Source organism: Delphinapterus leucas, chromosome X (assembly GCF_059928025.1).
Source record: "Delphinapterus leucas isolate spDelLeu-1000000601 "Yukka" chromosome X, BTC_Dleu_Yukka2, whole genome shotgun sequence".
NCBI classification, from domain to species: Eukaryota; Metazoa; Chordata; class Mammalia; order Artiodactyla; family Monodontidae; genus Delphinapterus; species Delphinapterus leucas.
The window spans coordinates 77,874,585-77,901,621 of record NC_143150.1 but is presented as its reverse complement, the minus strand read 5'-3'; the positions used below and the strand labels follow the sequence as shown (position 1 = coordinate 77,901,621).

At 48.5% G+C, this 27,037-nt stretch overlaps 1 protein-coding gene across 10 annotated transcripts; it reads right to left on the bottom strand.

Moving 5' to 3' along the window:
• Window positions 1–1,565: 1,565 nt before the first annotated feature.
• Window positions 1,566–21,204, bottom strand: LAS1L (LAS1 like ribosome biogenesis factor). 10 transcript variants are annotated; one of them, XM_022564074.2, is made up of 15 exons: window positions 20,775–21,203; window positions 19,873–19,998; window positions 18,797–18,866; window positions 17,883–17,964; window positions 17,149–17,433; window positions 16,819–16,865; window positions 15,848–15,957; window positions 14,020–14,105; window positions 13,607–13,657; window positions 13,071–13,277; window positions 12,566–12,713; window positions 6,920–7,476; window positions 3,892–4,042; window positions 2,454–2,614; window positions 1,825–1,955 (listed from the first exon to the last, which is right to left on the bottom strand). In XM_022564074.2, exons 1-15 carry the CDS (start codon window positions 20,963–20,965, stop codon window positions 1,942–1,944), a joined length of 2,286 nt encoding a protein of 761 aa, XP_022419782.1. In that variant the 5' UTR covers window positions 20,966–21,203; the 3' UTR covers window positions 1,825–1,941. The 10 variants fall into 10 exon arrangements, with proteins under 10 accessions (XP_022419783.1, XP_022419786.1, XP_089760588.1 ...); XM_022564079.2 differs by having other exon boundaries at window positions 1,846–1,955; window positions 2,454–2,517; window positions 20,775–21,202; XM_022564075.3 differs by lacking the exon at window positions 2,454–2,614 and having other exon boundaries at window positions 1,566–1,955; window positions 20,775–21,200.
• Window positions 21,205–27,037: the final 5,833 nt, after the last annotated feature.

The window sequence follows — 27,037 nt, the reverse complement described above, 5'->3', positions numbered from 1 at the left end:
CACCAAGCTGTTAACTTGTTCTGTGTCCTTAGGCAAATCCCTTCCCTTTTACTCTGCCTTAGTGTCTCAATGTATAAAATGAGGGGGCTAGACTAGAACTATTTCTAAACTATTTTTTTGGCAGCAAAGTCCACTTTGAAAAAAAATCTTATATACAATACCAATACATACACAATAGATAAAAATCCAGGCTGCTTTAGAGAAGTGCTGGACAGAACCAAGAGCTTGCAGCACCCATCTCCCCACAGGGCAGATGCTGAGGCTATGTCCCAGAATACACATTTGCAAATCCCTTTAGATGTGGCCTAGATCCTCCCTGAGGGCTCCGTTAGATCTGACATTCCTGGATGCTAAGACTTAGCATTTGGCAGGAGAGGGAAGAGTTGGAGGGAAACTGACTTTGCATTAACCTGTGCAGGAGACTGCTTGGCCCATGCCTGGTGCTTGGGTCCACACAGGATAGGAAATTGTAACCTTTTCAGCTGTTGGGCTCATGGACCACTTTGATAATCTGATTAAACCTGTGAACTAGCTCTAGAAAAATGATTACATACACATACCCACAAAGATATTCAGGATATCTTTTAAGAGGTGTTGGGGACTCCCTAGAGTCTTAACTAGTTTAAACCCTTGACTGGGCTCTGGCAGGACACTTACACTCAATTCCTCCTTGGCATTTCATAGCATATGCCCTCTCCTTCCTTTCACCATTCCTTGGCTCAGCCGCTTCTAGAGCCAGCTTCTTGGCTGGAATGTGGCCTGGTTCTGTCCCTTGTTTCACCTTGTCTGGGCCCAAACGGGCCCCACAAATGCCCACTCTCTCACCCAGTTATCACTTCCCCAAGTTGGGGTGGGAGATACTGTAGCCAATCTTAACCTCAGTCAACCACCACCCTGGAAATATCATCCTGAGAAAAACAAACAACTTGTGTACACTGGGGCTTTCTTAAGACACTTAACAAAGGCATCAGGTTACCATAATTGGTGGACTTTGTCCTTTTTCACCCAGCAGAGGGCTCTGACGGGTGAGACATATTTTATTCATCCCTGTCTCTTGGCAGCTCAGGGCTGACAGGGTAAGTAAGGCACTCTGAGTGTCTGAAGGAGTTGGGTGACCATAGAAGAACTCTGGTTCAGTCCCTTAGACATTTTCTGTTCCAGTGCATACCACAGGGAAGTCCACTTCATCTTTTCTAGGCAAAAAGGTGACAAAGAAAGGTTTCTCTTTGACTTTCAACTGCTGTTTGGTGCCCAGTGAGGGCAGGCAGGTAAATGAGTCAGAAGCCTGCTGAATAGCAACAGGAAGACCTGGGTCTTCCAGCTGTCAGGGAGGTTCTGAGCAGATTCCCCTGATGCTGGCTGGGCTTTATGGCCAACAATGCCTCTTCTGGGGCATGATGCTTCCTAGTGAGCTGGCCTCACACTACATTCCAATGAGGGGAGTGAAAATGGTTTTAGTCAGAAAAAAAGGCAAAAAAGGGGCAGTGGACCCAGATCCTGCTCTGTTATGATCCCACCTTTTCCGGAGCCCCCAGAATAAAGGAAGAAGCACACAATCCCTCATCTCACAAACACCAAAACAGTTGCCTGTTTATTGTTTTTCAAAACAAAAAACAAAATGAAACAAAGCAAAACAAAATAAAACATATTCAAAATCCTACTGTGATTTTGAATCCTACTGTGATTTTGAAAGCTGAGCTGATATGGCTGATGCAGGCTGTCTCCCAGCTTGTTTTATGGAGCATTAGGTGCACTGGCGGAGTGGGGGAGAGTGGGCTGTTGCCCCAGTAGCACTGGATGAACACCTGCACCAGGGCTGGCATCAGAAGAGCTGTAGGCCACTTTTGAGCCCATGCAGCTGGCCCTGGCTCCAGAGAAGGCCGTCCAAGTTGCCACTGTCATTGCTGCCATTGCTGCAGTTGCCACTGCCAATGCTGCAGCTCAGGCCCAGGGTGCTGCAAAGAGAGGGGAGAGGGGAGGTCAGTCAGGGAAGGAGGCAGCTTTAGGCTCTGGAGGGGCTAAGGGTGCTTGATGTGTGTGTCTATGGGAAGGGCCCACCCTCTTGCCTGGCTTTACAAAGAGACTGGAACACATCTGATAAACCATTTCAAGATGGGCCCCAGGGGTGGCTCTGCCCTGCCCTCAGTTGAGGGAGGAGGGAGAAAAGGAGTGGAACTTTTCAAATGAAACTTTATATAGAACCCCAGTACATAAACCAGATTAAAGCAGAGCTAATTGGGTTGAGGTAGGAAAGGGAGACCCGCACCACCCTACCCCCAGGAAGGCATTAAAAGTGGCTGCCTTAATAGGCTTTCTTCTAAGGCCCTAGATCTTGGGGGCCCAGAGGACCCTGGGCTGGATCCCTCCCACCCCAACAGCAGGTTAAGGGGCCCAAGGCCAGGCTTAGGCTGCAGGGCTAGGCCCAGCTCCCATCTCAGGATTGCAGAACTGACCTAGGGAGAAGACTGCCCTCCTCTTCCCTGGCCCTGCTCGGAACACTCTTGCTTCCCCTGCTTCCTGCAGGTCAAAAGTTCTTCCAGGTAGATGAGGGTGACAGCTGAGAGCAAAGCCATCATCTTTCCTCTCAGGGAGATCCACGGTTACACTAATGCAGCTGAAAAAACCCTTAGAGATGATCTAGCCCCATCCCCTCCCATCACTCACCATCTCACAGACAAGGGAACTGAGGCTCAGAGATGAAAAAGGACTTGCTCAAGGCCACACAGCCAAGTCGGGGTGGAGCTGAGACAAGGAGCAGGGGCAGGCACGCTGGCTCCAGCTGAGGAAGTCTCCCTACTACAGGGGGTGTGGGACTGGGCCTCCTTCTGGATAAAACAGCTCTACCTGCCCACAATTCACCCTTGATACCTTGATGTTCATCAAGACAGCCCTACCCAAGGGAGAGGAGGTCTCTCTCTCAGACATGTGGGCCCCACTCGCAACTACAGACAACCTGGCTTCCCCCACTGCCTCCTCTTCTCTCCAAGAGGCCTGCTGCCCCGGCTTACAGCAGAGAGTTCATGACACTGCCTTGGGCCTGGCCTGTTGCTGGGGTCCCTGGGTTTCATAGCCCTCTCTCTGAATGTCTAGAGGAAGAAGGGCTCATCTCCCATGAGGTGGGCAGGCAGCACAGGGACAGACTGTTTCAGGGGCCCACAGAGGTCTCCCTCTGGTACTCACAGGATTGTCCCAGTCACAATGGCCCCAAATTCTGGAATGTACAGGCCCTCTGGACGGGCTCCTCTGTGTTACCAGCAGAGCCCCTCAGCAAGGGCTGCTTGGTTCCTGCCTCCCTGATGACCCAAGGGCTCCTACGCCTGTGATCCAGAGGTGAGTTTCGAGGGACAGCATGGAGCCCTGCATAGGCCTTGCTACCAAGATGCCTGGACAGTGCAGGGAGGCCTACTGATTACTCTGTGCACCTTTGGACAAATCTCTTCCCCTTTCTGGGCCTCAGTTTTCTCCTCAAGAACATGAAGAAATTAATTAGAGCACCTGTTCTTGACTTTTTAGGAGTGGTGGATCCTTTAGAGAATCTGTTGAAAGCTATGGACCTCTCCCTTCCCAATACACACACACACACACACACACACACACACACACATACATACACATAAGCACACACACACATGCATGCATGCACAAACCAGATGCAATCTGAGAGGGATGCCAAGCCAGTTCTGTGTGGCTGCCTCACTGGTCCCCCACACTAGGGGCTGGGACTCCTGGCAAGGGCCCAGCCAGGGACTGGAGCTTATATTTCACTCATTTAGGCCCTGACTGGGGACAGTTACCTCCCCCAACCACCCCACTCTATGTTCTTCCCTTCCTCCCTCCCTCCTGTGGGAGGCAGAGAAAGGGGTGAGAAATCCTGCTGCCATGGGCACTCACCCAGTCTTGCATGTTGGGGGTTCCAGCCGCTGGTCTAGCACAGGCTGGTCCAAAAGATACATGGTATCATAATTCTCCAGCATAAGCTCTGATGGGTCCTCGGTCTGACCTGGCATTCGGCCTAAGGGGAAAGTGTCCCATCGTACATCTTCTGTAGAGCAAAGTGAGGAGGCAAGAGAGGGCTGATGAGCTAGTTCTCATATGGGTGCACAAGCCCACCTACTCTGTCCATCCACCCACCTTACTTAGCCTGCTCAGCACAGGCTGTGTATCTTCATCCTCACTCCTCTCTGCATCATTTCTCATCATTTCTCCTCTCCACCTTAGCACTCCCTGTCCCTTCCATACTCCCCCATACACTCTTCATGGTCCTTCTATGTGTTCACATGCAGCACCCCCACCACAGCCACCCCCAACCCCCGCATACCATGCACACAACTATCACAACTGTAGACATTTTTGTTCCTCTCCACTCTTCTTCTCCCACTTCCCCAAACATGTCCCTACACAGATACAGATGACACCTTTTTCAGACCTGGCTGTATCACTGCCTCAGTCGCTCACCCTCACCCCTATTTTGACACACCCATATATATATATCCTGGAGAGTCTGGATGCCCCTGAATTCCCACCACACCTCCTCCCCAAACTGAAAGATACCTCTGCATATCTGAATGACCTAGATATCCTACACATCTATGCACAACCACCCGTCCTCCTCCCAACATGTTTGAGTGCCACATCATTTCTTAGTAGCCTTGCCTTGAGAGATATACATACAGGCCCACATACCACCTCAGGGTGAACACTCTCTCAGCAGTTATCATGCTCTCCCTGCCCCCTGCAAGGTCTTTTTGCCCCAGATGTGCACACAAAGAACATCCCTTCTCTAGGGAAGGACTGTCTCATTGCATATCCCACCCCCTATAGATGCCTCAATATACATACATAAGCACACTGACCAAACCCTCCACTCAACAAATGTTTCCAGTTTTACTCCCTGCCTCTCATACTTCTCCTGCACAGGCACACAAACCAGAAATCTTAACGTCCCTGCATCTCCACATATGTGTATACACATACAGAGGAAGTAACAACAAGGGGGAGAGGGAAAGATTTCAATGCCCTAGGCCTTTCCACATTCACAACCCCTCCCCGCCCCTGCCATACTCCACTTCGGAATGGACCATGTCAGGCACTCCCTACCCACTCTGTATTATATTAAATCCCTTCCCCATCCTTACACTAGTGTATCCAGTGTTTTCAAGCGAAGCCTTCACTGGTGAGCTCCTCCAAGTAGATCCAGTTTCTGGCCTCCTGCATCTCCCTGGTACCCAAAGAATTCTCCCTGTCATTATGCCCCTGGCATTCTGGAAAGTATCAACCCTGGACTAGAGTTTGATGTTACCCAAAGAACCCCCGCAGGAAGGGCTGTACCTCTGCTTGCCCATCTCCCCATCCCTGGCTCTCTTACACGAAGGAAGTTGTGACTCTTAACACCCTGCATTGCCCTATGCATACAAAGACACCTTTGTACACAGGGACCATTCCCCCATGTCTGTCACTGACCTGACCATCCTCCCTACTCCCAACCCTGTCTACATCACTGCCCTTGGCTCTCTAGCCTGATACCTTTGTACATGTCCCCTCAGTGATAGCACAGACCACATAGGCCATCTCAACATGGCTGTTTCACTGCCTGTTTTCAGGCCTTTCCATATCCCCCCCACCTCTTATTGTTTCCACTTCTCTCCCTCATATAGATGCCTCCTGGTCCTCATAGGTCTTAGCAACCCTGCCTCCTCTTCCAAAAACATATATGACCATGTGTGCATGTATGCACAGATGCACATACAGCCCACTTCACACTTTCTCTTTTCACAACCCCTACTCTCTCTCTCTCTCTCTCACACACACACACACACACACACACACACAATTCTGCCTGAGTCACTGCCCCTCCCTTTGAGTATTTACAAACACAGCCCTCCTTGCTCTAAGAGATTCCTCTGTTGCTGTGCCTTGGTTTGTCCAGCACATGCAAGCACATACCCATTCACATTCACACACACACACACAAATATGTTCCCCCATCTGTAGCACTCAGGGCCTTTATGTCCCAGCCCTTCCACACACACGTCCATAAGGGCAAAGACTTCACTTTCCCCCTAAGCTCTTTCACTGCTTCCCCTTTCTCTCCCTATTGTTCCCCACCATGCCTACCCCACAGCATACCCAGTCCCAGCCCCAGGCTCCATCACATGGGCTGTGCCCCATGTCTACCCCTGCCTCCAGCGTGTACACATACACACATGCCCATGTGCACACGTCAGACTGTTCATTCCTGTGGAGTCCCCCTGCCTTAAGGTTCCTGCTCCCCAACCCAAATGAGGGCATTCAAAAAACCACCCTCAGGAGCTGACTCATGTTCCCCCACCTACCATTCAACCCCCTGCTCCCTCCTGGCTTTGTCTCACTAACTTGTATACTCACCAAAAAACTGCACTGCTCCTTATTCTCCCCCTTCTGATCTCATTTCCACTTCCACTGACTGAATACCCTTGGGTTCCTTCTTTCTCATACACACAGCAAAATCCTGTCCTATCACCAACCAGCCTCCAAGTGTCCATACACATTCACATATACACAGAAAGCACTATTCTTTGGCTCCTTGCCCTGATCACTGCACATGAAAAACACACGCAGAATCATACATATATCAACCACCTAACTCTAGCTTTCTGTGTTTTGCTGCCCAGTGCCCACATCCACACCAACCTCTCTGAATGTGCTCTCTGCATGAGGCAGCTGGCAGCATGACAGTGCTAAGGTCCCTGGCGCTCACATGCTCCATCTTAAGGGGGAGGGAAACCAGATGTCATCCACACACCAGGCTGTCTCCCAGGCTTGCCTCATGCTGGCTACCTCCTGCTACTTTCCATCCTTTCTCTAGGGTGAAGGGAAGCCTCAAGAGCCAGCCAGAGAGGGAAGATAGACGTGGGGAGAAAGTGGATATCAGGCTTCTTACCTGAGCTAACTTGCCATGTAGAGCCCTCCAAAGCTCCTCTTTTCTGGGCCAGGAGCCTGGCATTCTCAGCAGTGGGGGACTCTTCCTCCATAGAGAAAGGCCCCACTTCCATCCTGTCTTCCTCCTCCTCATCTTCGCCGTCGTCGTCATCATCATCGTCATCGTCGTCGTCGTCGTCGTCGTCGTCGTCATCATCATCACCTTCCTCCTCCTCCTCCCACTTCTGGTCATCATTTTCCTCTTCCTCCTCCTCTCCCTCCTCCTCTTCCATCTGGTCTTCCAAGGCCTCTTGCTTCTTCTTCTCATCTTCCTTGGCATCATTAAGGCTGCCCTGTTCCTCCTGTTGCTGGGCTTCTCCTTCAGGTCCAGAGCTCGAGCCAGCTGGTTTGAGGCTCCAGTACAGGCTGTCCAGTGTGTATGGAGACTTCCCAATGGGGGAAGCCTCTGAGCCCTCCTGCACCAGGTTGTTTTCTCCACTCTGGGTATAAATGGAACAAATGCGCAGCAGCTTCTCCTGCTCCTCGTCTGGCAGGACCTGCCCCATGGCTTTGAAGATGCTGAGCAGAGGGACGGAGTAAGAAAGATTCAAAATCTCAAGTCATTTTATATCCCAAAACTCCAGTTTCAATTTGGTCTCTGAGCTTCCAGACCTGCCTCTGAAAGGCAGTGCAGTAGAGCAGACAAAACACAGATACAACAGGACCATGGACCCTGAACGAGCTCTGTAATTCATCTCTGTGGCTCACTTCCACTCTCAGTAAAATGAGGACAATAATGGCACCTAACTTAGAGGGTTGTTGAAAGGAGTAAATAAGATAGCTCACACAGAATGCCTGGCACAGTGCCTGGCACATAGTAAGCAATCAATAAATGAGAGCTATTAATCTGTACTGAAATGCTATGTAAATACACAAACTAGCCAACAGGCCTGCAGGGCTGGACATGAGAATAGATCCCTCTCTTTGGCCGAGCAATGTATCCTGAGCTCCAAAGATATGCCTGGAAGTGTGCTGTGCTCCTTCTGCATGGAACACAAAGTGTGATCCCTTTTGGGGGACAACTACAGCCCAGCCTGGAATGGAGGAAAAGAAAACAAAAAGCAGCAGCTGACAAGAAAAAGCAGAATGTGGGCGGGAGGCCAGATGAGCAATGCAGACCTGGGGACTACAGGAGCTGGGGGGAGGCAGAGAGCACAAGGAGGGCAGGAGAGATCAAGGGAAGGCTTTGTGCAGAGACAAGAGCGAGCACACCGGGCTGTGTGCATGCGGTGAGGGTAGCCTGGCTTGAGTGGAAGGGCTGTGCTGAGGAGCTGTGGGAGCAAGAGAAGCCTGCAAAGGTTAAGTGTGTGTGTGTTGGGTGGAGGGGGTCATCTGACGTGTTTGAGCACAGGTGAAGGCTGCATTTCTGAAGATCACCATGGTGACCATGTGGAGGATGGCCTGGGTAGGGCAGCCTGGAGTCAGGGAGACCAGGGAGAGTCGGTGAGGGCTGACCTAGGGCACTGGCAGCAGCGATGGGAGGGAGAGAAGCTATGAAGGACAGACAGACAGAGAGCAGGGCTTGGTGATCAGATGGTAGGGGGGAAGGCAGAGGGGAGTTAAAGATGACGACATCGTGCATACAAAGGACGGCGCTAACAGCAAAACCACCAACAAACACAGAGCAGTTGGGAAGGAGAGCTCCTGGGGAGGAAGAGGGTGAGTACCCCTTGCAGAGCCTCACATAGAACCGGGCACCCAGCAGGCACCTGGTCACCGCTGGAGGCATGGTAGGATGGACAGATGGATAGTTTCCTTCTAAGTGTATTGAGTTTGAATTGTGGGTTGTTCACAGAAGGGAGGGCCATGTGCTCAGCGGGCTGTTTTCTCTCTGGGCCCCATAGGCAGACCGGACACATAGGTGTGGTTGCTGGTCACTGGCTGCTGAGGGTAGGGCTGGGAGCTAGTGACTCCACTGGGAGACCCTCTCTGCAGGGCTAATTTCACATTCCAAGATGGCACTGGCTCAAACTGAATTGATATTGGCTGGCTGGGGGAAGCTCTCAAAAAGCTTCCAGCCTTACCACTAAGAGGAAAAGCCAGAGAGAAACTCTCTTCCCTCTCACTGTGGTCCATTTGTAGGATTAATAATAAATATTCCCAGGCACTTTATATTGGCAAGATGCCATATTACCAGTTTATTATTATTACACACCCACTCTCTCAAGCTGTCTAGTCTGACCACTGAGGTGCAGGGGTGATATGAATCTTAAAATCCATCTCCTTCCTCGGGTTTGCTTGGTCACAGCTAGGGACTGAGAAGGTCACAGGTCAGGCTGGTGGAAAGAAGGTGGACTTTGGACTCATAAGCCCTGGGCCCAAATCCCTGTCCCACCACCAACAAATTGCATGACTTTTGGATAAGTCACTTCACACTATTCAGAACCTTGGTGTCTTTCTTATCTGTCAAATAAAAGTATATAATATCTCCACCTCCAAAGACTGCTGTGTCAAGTTAAATGAAAATGCTTCTACAAACACAGCACCATGTCCAACACTTAATTGCCAGTGGTATCTTTTATTTTTCCTGTGGGGAAAAGAAAAGTCATGTTCTGTATGTGCAATCTAATGGAACACTGTAGAAAGAGCACAGGAGTAAGGACAGTATATCTGGAATCTGGTTTCTGGCCCCAGCTCTGACTTGCAGACTTGTTACTGACTTGCAGCCTAATACCTGGGGAAATCCCATTTCCCAATCTGTGTAACAGGATGATTAGGACTAGATTCACTGATTATCTGCGAAAGGCAGGATCTGTGCACAAGAAATTGTACCCAAGTGAGCCGCTGTTACTGCTGGCATGTGTCGCATCCCGCTGGTATGCTTGGGTTGGGAGAAGATCTCTGTGGTCCAGACTTCTCCAAGACCAGCAGCTTCCACTCTGTAGGCACTTAGGATTGGAAAGTACCTTGAAGGCCACTTATCCAACCTCTCCATGTTGCTCTTTTCATTCTCTCCCCCCATTACATACATATGCCATATTCCTTCAGAATTTTGAAATTTCCTTTATTCTTTCTCTTGCTGGAATTGCTCAAATGCCTCTAGGATTTTTTGGTTCTCCTCCCAGTTTCCCACCCATCCATATCACTTCCAGTCTAGAGCATACACATCTGGAGATTTGGCTGTTTGGTTCAGTCTCATCTCCTGGAGGTCTTAAACTGACTGTCTTTTGTCAACAAGGCTACTTTTTTCTCTTATAAGTTACTTATAAGATACAACTGTGCCCCAAATGTCATTAGGGTTCAAGAAAGACTTTCTGACTCCATGGGAAAGATCAGGGGACTAAGACGGTCTTAGCATCCAGACTCCCACTTCATTTATTCCTCAAGCATGGAGTCAGCTCCCACCAAAGACAGCACTGCTGGCAATGAGACAGCAGAGTACAGTTCAGTTCAGCATTTACTGAGGTTTATTTGGGGCCTGGACTTGCATGGCGTGCTGGGGCACAGATGGCTAATGCAGAACCCTTGTCCTTGAAAAGCTTAGTCTGATAGAGGGAAGGAGACACTAGGGGAAATAGACACGGCAAGACAGAATCTCAGATTTGAGAAGTACTTGAGAGAATCAACATGACACAGTAGATAGTGCTGCCACCAAGTGAGATAGGGAGCAGAGGAAGAAGTTCACTTTGGGGCTGGGGTGGGGAGTAAGATGACCCATGCTCTTTTGGTCACAGTAAGGTGACTGGAGGCCATCTAAGGGGAGATATCTGGCATGCGGTCAAATACAGGAGGTTGAATCTTAGGGGAAAGGCCTGAGCTAGATAAAGAGATATGAGCTTTGGTACTTTACTGGAACTAGTAAAAAAGCACAGGCATTTGAAGGAGGGAGTGGTAAACAGCATCAATGCGGCAGACAGGCAATGGACAAGGGCCCACTGGATTTGGTAATTAGGTCAAAGCAGCTCTGGGGATGAATGCCAAATTGCAGCAGCTTGAGGAGTAAGAAGGTAGTGAGGAAATTGAGACTGCTGAGTATAGACTACTCTTTTGAGATGTTTTGATAGGAAAGGAAGGAGTGATAAGCTAGTGATAACCCAACAGAGGGATGCAGGGTCAAAGGAGATTTTGCTTGTGTTGTTGTTGTTGTTTGGTTTAAAGATAAGAAAAACTCAGGCACTGTTCACAGGTTGAAGAGTAAGAGCCAGTAGAGCAAAGGAGAGGCTGGGGTGAGGCCCCAGTGATGCTAGCAGAGAGCACAGGTGGAGAGAAGGCTTTGAGGTTGGGCAAGGCCACCTCATACTGAGACTGGCGACAATGTTGAGTGTAGCCGAAGATCAGTTCACGAGGGCTGGACCTCAGGTCGAGGGGGCCCTGCTGGAGGCCTCCATGTGCTTGAGGAAGCTAGGGTGAAATGGGAGGGGGGGTGGGGCTTGAGATGAGTGGTAAGGTTTTCAGAACAGTCAGGAAACAGGAGAGAAAGTGGGCAGAAAACAAGTAAAAGTTCAGACAAGCAGAACTGAGGCCTGGCTTGAGATTAAAAACCATACCTCTGCAGTGGCAGCAATCTGCAGGGCTATGTGGTTTTCTCCAGCAGAGCTCAGCTACCCGGGCTGAGGAGTGGGAGAAGCAGAGTGGGGAGGATCACTCCTAGCTCGGGGGTTTGCAAGTCAGACACGCCAAGGGATGGGCAGAGCTGAGGATGCTGATGATGGGTGGCTGAAGTGATCAACCACAGATAGGATTGAGGGGAAGCAAAATTGAGGCGGGTAAGAAATGGAGGGATGGAGGTCTGGAGGCAGGCAAAGAGCAGATGTTGTGGGATGCGAGGGTGAGAACTGGTAGGACAACAGGTGGTGGTCACCGAGTGGGGTGCTGGGATGTAAGCTTTCAGAGGTGGAATAGCTCTCAGTGATGGAAATGGGTTGCTGAGTGTAGTGGAGAATGAAGGTCACTGGAGGTGAGGAGCTGCAGTGTCAGATGGGTCACTCAAATGAAACAGATATCATTCCAGAAAGCAGGAAGCGAATTGGGTGCTAAAGCCTTCCATGAGTATGAGGGAAGTGGCTCAGGGTCAGGAAGTGACAGAAAAAAAGGGAGACAACCACAGGTATTTACAGGAACCAGCGCAATATTCAGTTTGACCACAGCGCCCAGAGTAGACTGGGTAAAGGGGAATCACAGGAGGTATGGTTATCATGATAGGTTGGGGCAGAATCAGAAAGATCTTTGAATGTCAGGCTAAGGAAGCCTAGACCTCATTAGGAAGGCAGTAAGGAGCCACTGAAGGTAGTTAAGCACCTATGAGAGGTATATTTTGGGAAGATAATAGAGACAGCACTGGGCGTAAAGTCAGAAGAATGGGTTTAATAATAAACAGCAGCTACCATTTATTGTGCACTTACTCTGTACAGGCCACTGTGCTAACCACTCTAGGGGGGTTGCCTTGTCCATTTTCATACTGGACTCAGTTCAGTCACGTCTTAAGCTCTGTGATCTTAGGCAAGAATACCCTACCCTCTCTGGGACTCAATTCTCTCATCTGTTAGTAGGACGGCGACAGGACTAGATGTCCTTGCAAGGGCTCGTCCAACTGTGCCATTCTAGGGCTGTGTGTCCCTGAGGCCTGCGGGGTCTCACCCTCTTACCGGATGGAATTCAAGAGACTTACAGCTGAAGGAGTTGGGGGCTGGCCCAGCAAGGTGAACCCAAGCAGGACTCAACCACCTGGGGCCAGTCAAGGGAGGCAGAGCAGTTGAATAGCCTCCAGTTCTTCCTCGCTTCCCACTGGCTTGCAGAAAACCGGCGGGCGTTCCGTCCTGAGAGAGAAGAGAGGGCCTGAGGAGAAGGAACTAGAAAGCCCCCCCACCCAATCTTGCACCTCGAAAAGCTTGGCTCTGCCCATCCCTGTCTCCCCAGACTCCGACTCCCCATTCTATACCTCCCAATTGCTCAAAGTATTCAGGACCCTTTGCCCCAGTCCAGTTTACTTGGTTCTGAGAAGAAAAATGTGAAGGGAGATTTGTCCACTGCTGCTGTGGGGCCCTCTTGGGCAGATCTAAACCTTTCACAAGGGATGTGTCCTCCTGGTGCTATTCAGTCGAGAGCTGAGCACAGTGGCAGATGCTCTTGCCTGGGCTGCATTAGGCCCTGGGGCTAGGGCTAGTCTCCCTCACCAGTTTTGGTGTTAGCCACGATCAGTTCAATGGTCCATCTGAGGATGTAGGTGGGCCGGATCCCAGTGTCCCCCAAGGCTGGCAGCTCAGAGAGCATCCTTTCCAGCAGGGCCTGTGTGAAGGTCTGGGAGTGGAGGCCCCTGAGCAGGGGCTGCCAGAATTGAGAGAACGGCCTTGGCACCAGGACGTCATTCAAGTCCACATTTTCTGGTTTGTGAGAAACACCCATTGACAGGAAAAGGGGAGGCAGGGAGGGAGAGAGAAGGAGGGAGGGAGGGAAGAAGGAGAGGAGAAAGGAGGGCAAGAAAGGGAAAGAGGGAGAGAGAGAAGGAAGGGAGGAAGAGGAGGAGAGAGAGGGAGAAGAAGAGGGGGCCCCACCAACAATAACAGAGTTGCCACCGCAGAACAGGAGGAAAGAGGAAAGTAGAAGAGTGGGGAGAGAAACCAGTTAGTATCTGGTAAACAACAACTGACTCAAAATAGAATATAAAAGAAAAAGAGCTCTGGTTCTAGCTTCGGCTTTGTCAATAACTCACTGTGTGACTTTGGGTCAGTACCTTCCCCTCTCTGGACCTCAGTCTGCCCATCTGTAACATGAGGATGTTGGACTAGATGACCTCACAAGGCCCTTCCAGTTCTGCTGTTCTAGCTCTCTACCAAGTGGCTAGATCACAATTAACATAGCACAATAATGGCATTAAGACCCCCACCCCCACCCCAGCCCACCCCAGCCCACCTCACCCCACCCAATTCCAGGCCACCTAAGGGTAGCCCGACAACTACTTATCAGTGGGGCTACATGTTCTGCTCAGCCAAGAGGGCTTCCAGTAGCTATGGAACAGCAGTAAACAGCCCTTACCTCCCAGTCCAGGGCCACCCAGCCCACCCCTGGTGTTCTTGCCCAGGATACACAGTACCCTAAGGCTGCATCGAGCCTCCAGGACCCTACCTTCATAGTCTAACTGCAAAGCTGCCAACTGTTCAAATGTGGGGATGAGAAAGCCGTCATCCAGAAAAGCATCTAGCAGAGCCTCCCTGGAGCAAGAGGACACTAAATTAAGTAAAATGAAACAGGCAGAAGACCCTCTTCTACTCCCCTACCCACTCCCAAGGCAGCTAATGCCTTTGACTCAAATGGCCAAACCAGCATGGGGGAAAAGGAAGGCAGATGACAGTTGGTTCTCAGGCCTCAGCCTCCCTGAGTCAGGGGCTGAGCCAAAGACTGGGATCTGTGGGTTTTGAACAAGCATTTACCAAGCACAGGCAAATCTAAGGCCCATAACAAGGGCAGTAGTGGCTTAACAAGTCCGAAAGCACAGATGAAGAAAAGTCCCAGGCCCACAAAGGAGTTAAATGCCTGAGGTTATAGGGTCAAGGGCTTTTAGACTTTAGTTCCTGGTTAGTCTTTGTTTTCCTTGACAGTCCTCCAGTCTCCTACCCCTCCCCTTCTCCCTGGTTACCCTCTTTCAGATCTTACAAGCAGAAACTTTGGGGACTCAATTGCTGGGCCAAATATTATATTATCCTCATTCCTAAGGACCCCAAGAACCCAGAACTAAGATACAGAGGTTAAAAGTATAAGCTATAGGGGTAATCTCTCATCCCCATCTAGCTTAAACCAAAACCAGCAACATCCAGCTGTCTCCTCCAGAGCTAGCAGTTCCCTAAGAGAGGCTCTCCTAGCTAACTGGGCTGAGGGGGAACAAGAGCTCCCAAGGTGTCTCAATGCCTGGAGGGTTGTCATGCTCAGATCCCTCCCTCTACCAGGCTCAAGGAGGAAAGAGTTGTCCTTCCGTCCATCTCCCATCTCCTCAGGTAAGTATGCAGGAAGAGCACTTAAAACAGTCAGCCAGTTGCCTGCTCAGCATGACCAGGCAGACACTACTGTATAGCACAAGGATAGTTTTCCAAGCTATGGAGGGGGCCACCACTCACCCCTTTACTGAAGGGTACAGCTAAGAAGCCTAGGCTGGGCAGACACTGATAAAACACCTTTGGAACTACTGGTATCCCGGGAATAAAGAAGACGCCAGGGACAATCCTAACCTGCACTGCAGGCTCCCCACCCAGGCCCACTCTGCCACATACACCACCTTCCTATACTCTCCGCTCCATCCCAGATTCTTTCCAACCTCTTCCCAAAGCCCCTTCCAGCTGAATGTAGGTAGCAAGCCCCAAAGAGCCAGGGAGGAAAGGAATGGATAGACACTGTCTGCTCTGACTGAACTGAGTACTACTTTGAGGGGAAAATAAGGCTCATGGCCATACTGGGTGGGTCAGTGGGGACTTAGTCTTTGGAGAATCCAGGCCCTGGGAAGGCCCCTCCTCTCTCTCCTCAACCACAATTATCCAGGGGATGTTGATCCTCTCTAATAGCAGTTCAAAAGAGACCAGCAGTGCCTACCATACATCTTTTACCTCAAACTCGGAAAAGAGATCGGCAGTGAAAAAGCAAAAGGTTAACGGCTTTTCCTAGTTGCCAAGAGCTCCACATACCACTGGACAAACAGGAACAAAGCTGGCCAGGGGATGGATGACAGTAGACATTCCTGACTCTGGCCATTTCAGTTACTCAGAGTAGGCAAACCCCACCTGGTAGCTGGCAGGGTTTGGGGAAGAGGATCATGTGAAATGCAAGGTCACCCGTGGTGGGTCAAGGTTATCCCTGGGATTTCCTACAGCAGAGGTTGGCAAGCTGGGATATGAAAACCAATTTCAGTGAGGCTGCTACGCTCTACCCTAGAGAGTAGGCAGCCCCTGATTACCTAGTTACACACCTGTTCTCCCATGTAATGCCCTTGAGCTCTGCCAGGATGCATTCTACAGGTGGGGACAGGTTATTCCACGCCTTAATGGCCTGAGGTAAATACCTAAATTTCTCCAGCACCTGCCAGCAAAGAGGGTCCCATCAGAAGGCTGGTTCAGCCAGGTAACACCCCCCCATCCCTCCAGGATTCCTTCTCATAGGACCTCTCAGAATGTCCCTTCAGGGGATACGGCAGGGTATGCAGAGGTGAGCCCACAATGTCCCTATTGGTCCTGCAACTAAAAATATCCTGACCCTCAAACTCCAGACTTTCTCTTCTTCCTCCCTCCCCACCCTCCAAATTCCCTTGTTATTGTGGCTGTCAATAACCAGATAATCCAATACATAGATATCCAATGGGGGCATTTGGTTGGAGTTGGGCAGAGACCCTTGGACCAAGGGGTGAAAGGAAGCAATGGGTTATGGAAGAAAGTGAATCAGGAGACTCAGGTTCTTGTCCTGGTTCTATCACTAACTGCATATGTGACATTGGGCCAGTCATTTCACTCATCCATGGCTTCAATTTCTTCATCTGTGAAAAGGAAGGGTTGAGGTGAATAGTTTCTAAGCTTACCTCCCTTCCTGCTAAAATAGCACCCCTCAAGCTCACCTGATCTAGGAAGGTTCCTGGACGCCATCTGCTGATCAGCTGCAGTACCACAGGTCTAAGCAACCACCTAAGCCCTGTTGTTCCCTACCACCCAGTGGGACCGATTATCCACAAACTTCCAGTGATGTGGAGGATCAGCCAACTGGACTCTGCTCCTCTTGTCTCCTTCCTACTTCCCCTCTCTCTCTTTCCAAGAAGAGTTTTGGAAGAGCTTTCCAAGCTTTGCCACTTTTCTTTAAATTTCATTCTCAAGACTTCTCTCAGGTAGCTGGCAAGGGGGAAGAAATGGCTGGGGCAGATGAAAACAGGCCAAGTCAAGGGCACTTTCTTACCTTAAACTGCTCCTCTTCATAGGATACCAGCAGTTCTCGGGCTCTTTCTGAAAACAGAATAGGGAAACAGATAGAGCAGCCAGCCCTGTGCCTTGCTCCTGATGGAATTTTGAGCCCTCTCACCTCATTTCTTGAGTTGTAAATTGGGAACTAGAATTCTTGGCTCTTCTGCCTCACGGGGCTCAAGGAAGATGATTTGTGACAGTAATTTTTTTAAGCTAAGCCTCACCACAACCCCAGAGGAAATACTGAGCCAGGGAAATAACCAGAGTCAACCTAAGTCCGAGTCTTCCAAGCTCATGGGCCCCTTTCTGTATCAAGGACACCTACCATACAACTCTTTATGTCTCACAGCCTTTTGCCAATGTGGATCAACCTCTTTGTTGCCTTCACTGTTTCCATCAGCCTTAACATCCAGCTCTGCACCTTTCTCCTCATCCTTAGGCTCTGGTTTCTGTTCTGTGATGTCATCAACGACAATGTTCTTATCTTCCTCTTGGTCTTCTTCATCTGTCTCTTCCCTGTCCTCCTCCAACTCCCAGGTCTCTCTTAGGCTGTTCTCCAGTTGGCGGCACCAGTAGGTCTTCTGGAGCCAATCCAGGACAAAGTAACAGCCTAAAGGAGGGGAGGAAGGAAGGCAGCGCCATAGTAACAGCACAGGCAAGCAGCTCCTAGCAGGCCTCCAGCCTCATCTTGCAAACATTATGGGGAGGCCCCAGGTAAGAGGCTTGGCTCCAAGGAGGCACAAATCTCAAATATCTAGAAGCAGCCCCTCTTGCTCTGGGTTATCCCCCAGTTCTTTGCTTCCTCCCACTCACCAGCACATTTCCTAGAAAAAATCTATACCAGACTTGAAGATGGGATGCCAAAAACGGCACAGGGCTAGCAAGTGGGAGAACAGAGACCCCTTAAAGTTTGTGTCCAAGGCAAATGCCTCACTCACCTCACCCTAGTTTCAGCTCTGACCCCAAGTGAAGACCCTCCTCCCTCTCTCTCCCCCCACAGTGCCACCTAGCCCAGGCCTCTGGGCTTAACTGTGATAGGTATACTCCCTGGGGACTCACCCCTGCGGCAGTCATTTATATGGGGCATTTTCTTGTGGGTCAACTCATGGCGAAGTTCAACAATCCAATCTGGAATGTTCACCTGATTGTGGGGGAGGGTGTGAGTGCAGAAATTAGAAAATAGTAAAGCAGAAAGGGCCACAGAGATGAATTAACCTGGCTTCTCCCCATTTTACAGATAGAGAAACTGAGCTCCTGAGAGGAGGTTCCGTTCTTAGTGGCAGAGCCAAGATTAGGAACCAGGTCTCCTGATTCTCTTTACACTCTGTGGAAGTGATCTTGAAAATCAGAAGACACTCGCCTCCCCCAACCACCAACTACCCTCCTCCAATGAAGAGATTCCTGTGAATGAGCATTAACAATCACCTTCTTCAGCCTCCCTCTGCCCTTGTCTGTACCAGTTGCTCTCCCAGGGTACCCTTTACTCTCCCCTCTCTTCCTCCCTTCCTCCTTCTCTCCCAGACCTCCTCCAGGAAGCTTCTCTTGATGGCTGAGAACCTGTCTGCCATCTGGGTCTCTACACACCTCCCATACTCACTCAAGGCGGGAATGTCTTGCATTTTCACCCTGCTTGGCTGAGTTTGTCTCCTCCTTCAGACTGTCAACAACCAGAGGGCAGGTACTTTAACTGCCAACTCTTTCCTGTCCCCACTCAGGGGTGCATTGGGGTGCTTCAGCTTCACCTGGACCACTCCCAGCAAGCTGGGCAGGCCAAGCCCACTGAAGATAGCAGCCATGAGCAAGGGAGCAAGTCTGCTTCTTTCAAGCTGGAAGCTGAGGCTCTGGGGTTCTTGCTGGGCTTGGCTGACAGTGATGGGATGAGCTAGTCTGACTGTACCCACATCACCCCATGCCCCATTTAGTGAGTCCTCCTGAGAAGAGAGAATTTAGCAAGTCCACTTTATCATACACACCTCCTGAGCCAGGAACTTGAGAGGAAGCTTGGCAAACTTTGTCTTCCTCTCCGAGATAAGGTTCACAAACCTGAGTTTGGGGGAGAAATAAGTGGCATAGCCCAAGTAACTGTTTTATTCAAACCAGTGGGGCTTTAAAACACCTTGCTGAGTTACTGTCACCTTGCATTTCCACAACCTTTCCAATGACTGTTCTGTCCTGTTCTTATGGTTGGTGTCAGCCAGAGCAGGAATGGTTCCATCCAGTCTAACATTTACTGAGACTCTGCCCTGTACTGAAGCCATACAAATGAATAAGACACTGCTCTGGCCTTGAAGAGTTCAGTCTAGGATAAATAATCATGACATAATATAACATATTATGCTAGAACATAATATGTTATAAATGCTACAACAAAGGACTACATCAAACGATATGGGGAGCACAGCTAAACAATGGAGAAGGTAAGAAGAGCTAGGGAGGACCACAAGGCAGACAAGGCAAACAGTATGAGCTAAGCAAAGACTCTGACAGATGAGAAAACTCAGAGGCAACCTTTTTCCTGATGTACATGATACAGCTAGAATCATTCTGAGTCACTTTGTAAATCAGGAACTCCTGGCCCATGTCTCCATTTCCACAACTCAGTAACCTTTCAGTGTTCGTGGAGAGAATGGAAAAAAGGTGTAGGTAGGGATAGGATTAGAAAATCCACATTAAATCATGGGCAAGGGCATTGAACCATGTAGAAAAGTTCCTCTGGGTGAAAGAGTAAAAGGGGGAAAGTAAATCAAACTGTCAAGGCTGGAAGAGACCCATAGAGACAACTTGGTCTGAACCACCCCCACCCAACATTCCAAAGAGAGGGAAAGAAAAACAGAAGAGAGAAGGCTCTCAGGAAAAAAGAGGAATGTGTGTTAACAGGGGGTACCAAAAGCTGTCACATTAAGCAATCATAAGGTGACCCATACACAGGGACACACAAGGCTTTTTGCTTCAGGTAGAACCCAAAGCCAAACTTTGCTTATCATGTGCTAAGCCCACGCCCCCCCCCTCAAAAAACCACCCCCCACACCCCTACCCATGTAGGTCTTACCTGACCAATGCCATGCCATAGAGCAGTCTAAGTTCATCAGTGCCCAAGCCACCAGTTACATCCATGAGCTTACAGCGTACCAGGTCAGCAGTAGAAGCCACTGCCAGGGGGAGTTCGTTGCCTAACCTAAAGGGCCACAGTCCAGCACCATCATAAAGGTCCTTTACACAGGCCCACCCTCCATCTCAGAACCTAGGTTGTAGGTTATTGCAATTATATACTGGCTCAAGAGTGTGTGGATAGACACAAATCAAGAAGCTGGGAAGAGGGAGGGTAATGTCCCTGGGATCCAATAGTACACAGGACATGAGAGGCTGGTTTAGGACATACAAAGGATATCTAACTGCTACACAGCCAATCAACAATTAAGTGTGGACACACGCCTTTCTTTCACCGTGAAACCCTCAACTCTTTCACCCAGAGAAGACCTTATTCTTGGAGGCATTAGCCCCTTGTCTGCTCCCAACTAAATCTTACCAACTGGACTGAAGCGCTCCATTCAAACATGCTTTTGCAGGCAAGCTCCCCCCACCCCCTTTCTATTTCGAATCAGAAATCCACCCTAGAGTGCTACTCCTTAAGACCAGGCTGGCTCAGCCACAGCGGTGCCCTCTCATCGGCACCCACCTCAAGATGAGAGAAGGTAAGGATCAAAGCTCACAGACTTGACAAAAGGGCTGTTGAGGCACACCCCGTTTCTTTCCGCAAAAGGGATTAGTGCACGAGCTTGGCTGCGACCTTCCCCCGGGCACTTGGGAGACAAGCAATGCCCAAACTACGCGTAGGGGGGGCCATTAGGCATTTAGGAGAAAACTGGGTAATAAGGCCTTACGGAAATTCTACAAAGGAAGAGGTGAAGTGCCACCAGCACGCAGGCAGGAGGGCTAAGCCTGCCGCCTTACCTGCTCCTCCACACGGTGATGCGGTTCAGCGCGTACCGCTGCAATTTATGGTCGTCAGAGAACAGATACACTGTCACCTGATCCCACTCGGCCCTACTGAGCCAGGCGACCACGATGCGCTGGGCCCAGAGTGGCGGCGACCCTTTCTCTTTGACGCACTTCCCGCACCACGCACTCCACACGCGATCCATCCCCTGGGGACTCAGGCCTGGCTCAATCCCGGATTACCACCAGACACCGGGCTCGTTGCCAGGCTTTGGGCCGCCGCACTCCAAACAGCCTCCAGCTCAACGTGCTACCCTCACTCCAAACCGCCGCCGCACCAGCAACCAATGGGAGAGTGTGACCCCGACGCAAGCCCGCCTCCCACCGTTAGCGCGGCAAATCGAAACGCGAGAGCTAGAGGCTGACCAAACCACAAGTTGCGGGAACGGCCTCTCCGACCGGAAGTGTTCTTTCCTCAAAGCAACCGTACCAGCTGCAAGCATTCAGCCTCAAGGTTCCGCTAATTTCCTGGTTGCTAACGGGATTCTGTCCCAGACCCGGAGGGACACTTCTGGACTGCAGGAGGAGTTTTAGTTTGCGCTCCCTGGCGGGCCGGGGAGGGATTGTGGGCGTCCAGTGTACTGGAAAAGCGCTTAATGTTTTCATTGCCATGAATCAATACCTGATCCAGTAAAACACTATGGACTCTAAAGCAAGACTGCAGAACAAATATCTAGTATCTAAATATCTAAAGTTGGGTTAAAAAAACTCTGCTGGGTTTCACATCTGTACAGTGAGGAGCTTAGACTGGGTGATCTCTAGGTTCTTTTCCATAGCTGAAAATTGTAGGATTTTACTCTGCCAGCATTCCACTGCTATGTTGGTTTCAACATCCACAAAGGTATACTTAGTTTTTCTGCACAATTTCTTGGGATTCTGGAGTTCTGGAGGGGAAAGCAATATTATGAAACCCTTCTGATTTTATGGGTTGGCTAAAATATGTTCAAGACTCTGTCCCAATCTTTCTCACAGAAGTTATTTTCCAATCTAACACATGAGAGAGAACTGTTGCTAACACTCTAACAGCATTGCTGGGAGTAACTCTTTTGCACTTTACATCAATAAATTCCAATCCATTCTCTATATGTGCTTCTTTCTCCAGCCATCTTCTCCTAAGATCTAGTCTGCCCATGGTTCTTGAATGATAGTTACTCTGTCCTGAGTAGCCATGCCAAACAGTAGGCCAGGTGTCTTCCAGAAACCAGATACCCTCTCCATGCTCAGGCTCTTAGCTGTGTGCAGGCAAAGACAGGGAGATGGCTTATATGACCCCTTAAGATTCAATCCAGTCAGAGAAGTTGCCAGGTCTGCAGGAATCATTCATGAACATTTTGGTTTAGAGGTTATTTTTGGATAGTACTTTTCAGGTAAAGGGCCCTATCCTTCCCCATTCCTTCCCTATGAATTTGAGGGTCTCCCTATTCCATGTGTTCCAAGAAAACTTGACAAAGCACATAACAAGAGTACCATGTCTAATATGTGGCAAATGAGGCCTGACACCTATTGAGAATTAGGAATTACTGGATCAAGTCTGTTAAGTAGTGATAGCTTTGAGGAGGCCCTGCATTAATTTCCTGTGGATGCTATAACAAATTTCCACAAACTTGGTGGCTTAAAACAACAGAAATTATCTCACAGTTCTGGAAGTCAGAAGTCTAAAATCAGTACAGTTTGGCTGAAATCAAGGTGCTGGCAGGGCCAGAGTCCTGCTGGCTGCTCTAGGGGGAAATCCATTCCTTGTCTTTTCCAGCTTCTGGAGGCTACTGGCATTCCTTGGCTTATAGCCACATCACTTCAATCTTCAAAACCAGCATCTTCAAATGTCTCTCTGCTTTGTCTTCACTTCACCTTTTCTTGGTGTGTGTAAGATCTTCCTCTGCGTCCCTCTACTACATGTGATTGTATTTAGGGCCCATCTGGATAATGCAGGGTAATATCCCCATTTTAAGAACTTTAATTTAATTATATCTGCAATTAAATTTATTTTTAAAATTAATTTTACTGTATAAAATAGCATTCTTTTATTTATTTATTTTACCATATAAAGTAATGTTCACAGGTACCAGGGATTAGGATGTGGATGTTCTGCCGGTGGGGGGCGGGCGTTGCGATTCAGCCTACCACAGGCACTATGGAATCTATCCTAGCACATGCTCAAGAATCCTAAGAATCCCTAGACATTTGATGCTGCAGGACACCTCTAGATGTGCCAGTGGGCTTGAATTAAATGAGCACTCTCCAAGTCTAAGGCATTGCTTGTAAAATCTTAAAGTGGATCAAATTTGTCTTCAAGCTACTGCTTCCCCTTATATGTTTCACCATTTCCCTCCCTCTACCCACCCCCAATTTGTGCATCCCATTCACCTAAGACAGTCCTAAGGCCCCTTCTGAGCACCTGCCTATAAGTAGATGCCCTTCAAATCTCCAACTCTGATCCTAATCTTTCTCTGGAGCTCCAGACCCATTTAATAATTGCACTCAATATCAACCTGCCCAAAACTAAAATATTTTCCCCATAAGTCTGCCTCCATCCAATAGCCTTCAATCCTAGTAAATGGCAACACTATTCACACAGTCATCCAAAGTTCAGTCTCTGCACTCAGACAGCTTGGGCTTGAATTCTAGCTTCACCACCTACTGTCTGTAAAATCTTGAGCAAGTTATTTAACTTCTATATGCCTCATTTTCTTCATTTAAAAATGGAGAAAAAAGAGCACTTACTTCATAGGACTCTTATGTGGGTTAAAAGAGATAAGTGTAGAGCCCTTAGAACTGTGCTCAGCACATTGTAAGTACTTGAAATATTAGCCTATACTGCTTTTAACAGTATCATCGTCCACTATTCCACTTCCTCCCTCACCTCCATGCTGACCTTCCCCACAACTACATAATCTGTCTAGTAAATTCTACTTACTATTTTTTAAATTCAGTCCTCTCCTTGACATCCTCATGGCCATTGCTCTAGTTCAGGCCTTGATCCTCTCTGGATCATGTACTACTTTCCTAACCGATCTCCCTGCCTCCATCCCTTACACAGCAGGGAAGGGGCTCTCATAAACTGGAATCTAATCTTGTCAGAATCATAAATTCCTGGACTATTTTCCTGAAACAGCAGGCATTAAATGGCTTTTGAAGCATTTTTACAATTTGGCTCTAACCTACCTTATGTCTAGTTACTCCTTGTAGCACATTGAAGTTACAGCTGGTCTCTGAACATGCAAATCTCCTGTAAGCCGCTATGCCTTTATCTCTTACATTAGCACTATCAATAATGTTCTTTCCTCCCTCTTTTTGGTAAACAATTATTCATCCTTTAAGATTCAACATCCTTTGTCAAATCTAGTTCTCTCATGCAGAGTAAATCTGTCAGGCCTTTCTCTGAACCACCACACCACTATCCACATCTTTCTATTGGAGGAAGAGAAGGAAAGAAACATTTGCTGAATGCCTACCATGGGCCAGGCCCCATGCTAAGTGCTTGATAACATTAAACTTTATCTGAGCCCTGGGCTCCAAGAAAGCAGCCACAGTTGAACAACTCCCTCACCCTTTCTTGTTCTAAAAAAGATGCTAATTGTATAGTAACACATTGCCCTGGCATATTCCGAGATCAGACCCTCTCCATACTTCCTCATGACTCCCATAGACTTGTGAATGACTCTTTTGTTTACCTACGTCTATAAAACTCTAAATTTATTTTCTTTTCTTTGAGCCTTCTCCCTATGGCTATAACCTGAATAAAATCATCTCCTTAATTGCCCTGTGCATTTTATCTTTCACGTGGTGCTCACAATTCTATGAAGTTGGTTTTATTCTCATCAGTCTACGGATGAGAAAACCAAAGCTCAGCTGCATGGCTTTAAATGGTGCCATTAAGAAAGGAGGGAAATGCAATTCCCTCCCAGGTATATAAGGCTCTGAAGTCCAGGCTTTCCATAACCTCAGACATAGGCTATGATTTACCTGTTTACAGATCTGCTTCAGACCATGAAAGCTTCAAAAGTGGGGAAATCCAGGGCTTCAATCAGCCTTATCCTTGCTTACTGAATGAATTCCTGAATAAACCACATCAACTCCTACTAAGGTAGTATTGCAGTTTTTCTCAAACTTTGTTTTTAATCCAGGCCTCTTTTTGATAACTAGGAAAAACAAATTGAAAGGCTAAACTTCTGAGACAAAGGAGAATTTACATTTTAAATGGAGAAGATAGTGCCTTATCCATAGGAATGGAACCTTCTGAGGAATTTCAGGGCAGGTTGTGGGGGGCGGCTAATGTCCCTTCCAAAATCACCAGCCTTCTAAAGCCATAAAGTGGCAGAATTTCCTCAGAGAAGTAGATAACCCATTTGAGAATGGAAGCCACTGTGTCACATTTATTGTTCTATCCAACAATACTCAGAATCAGCTCTGGGAGGTAATAGCCAGAGAACACATCTCAGGTTAACTGCCTGCTTCTATTGTAAGATTCTCTCTAGAATCATAAAAACTTCCCAATGAAGGGGACCCCATAGTTCATCTTATCCAGTGCCCGGACTAAATAGGTTGTATCTCAGTCAAAAGGGAACTTATATCTGCTTAAGGATTGGTTTTAGACACTAACAATGCTCACATTAGGGAGTTGTTATTTGTGTCTAGCCTCCATCTTTTGTTCTGAAGTAACAGTTACGTCTTGGCTTCTTTCAGCTCTCTGCCAAAATTGCGGACAGCCTTATAGATCCAAAGTTCCCACTTAACCCTTAATCTACCTGGACAGGGCCTCTGTTCCAATTCTTAGATTATGTGTTTCTCCTTAATAAAGCTAGATGCTCCTCTACTATTAGCATGAAAGTTTAGATTGGAGCAATGTAAACTGGCTGAGAGAGGGGATCATCCCTTTTAGGGGTCTGTCAGCATTTTTTTAGGCATTAGGTTTCTAATATTTCTGGATCCAGACCTATTGTAAGAGACACATTTCACTTCATGACTCATTTCACACATACACATGTATAACTGAAACAAAATTTCCACAAAACGATTCTCATCCTTACTAGATACAATTCAACTGTAATTTATTTAGTTCATTTTTTGAAAAATACTGGTCATCACTGCCATGTAAGGGGGTCATGGACATACACCACAACACCTGAGAACCAAAACCTTCTATTCCCAAACTTAGTCTGTACATTGAGAACTGAAACCACACCTTACTGTCTACACTAACACTATTTTTATTCTACTGTCTTCATTAGCATGACTTTACTTTTCCAGGACTCCCCTCTGCCTCAGCAAATGGTTAATTACAGGAACATCCCGAAAATCCCAACAACTAACTCCGCAATGGAAAACAACAACAGGTTTTGAACTGCCATAAGATTTTTAAATCCCTCATCTCAAAAATCCTTGTCTTGGGCTTCCCTGGTGGCGCAGTGGTTGAGAGTCCGACTGCCGATGCAGGGGACACGGGTTTGGGACACGGTTCGTGCCCCGGTCCGGGAAGATCCCACATGCTGCGGAGCGGCTGGGTCCATGAGCCATGGCCACTGAGCCTGTGCGTCCGGAGTCTGTGCTCCGCAACGGGAGAGGCCACAACAGTGAGAGGTCCGCGTAACGCAAAAAAAAAAAAAAAAAAAAAAAAATCCTTGTCTTGCTGTTTCCACGAATCCTAGATTATTATATTATAATCCTTACCTAATTCTAATCAAATCCCTGCATTGAAAAACCTATGTCAAACTAAACTTCCAATTCTTTAGTTCTAACCTTGCCTTCCCTCCCTCTGAGACACCTCCACTGAAGCTTTGCAGAATTGGAGTCATCCTTCACCCCTGTAAGCAATAAACTCAGTTTGGTCTTATCAATAGGCTGTGTAGGTAATATTTGGGGAACCAGCTTTTGATATGCTGCAGGGTACAGATCAGCATGGGGTTTATTGGGGGAAAACTTACAAGCAAGCCAAGAAGTAGTAGGACACACAATCTCCCGAACTCTCCTCGTTCCATGGCGTAGGCCAGTCATGGATCTTCTGAGTGCACCAAGGCCAAAGTCCCAGCAAAGAGGGGTCTGCTTGGACTGCATACTGAATGTGCCACTGTGAACAGTCCAAATGAACACAAGCTCTACCTCCACACTGGGAAAAAGGGCTAAGGTGACACCTAGTTTCTCAAAGTAACAAGAAATGTATCAACAATCTCCTAGATTGGGAACAATGCTAGGGAGTGTGCATGCCCAGGGCCAAGGTCAGC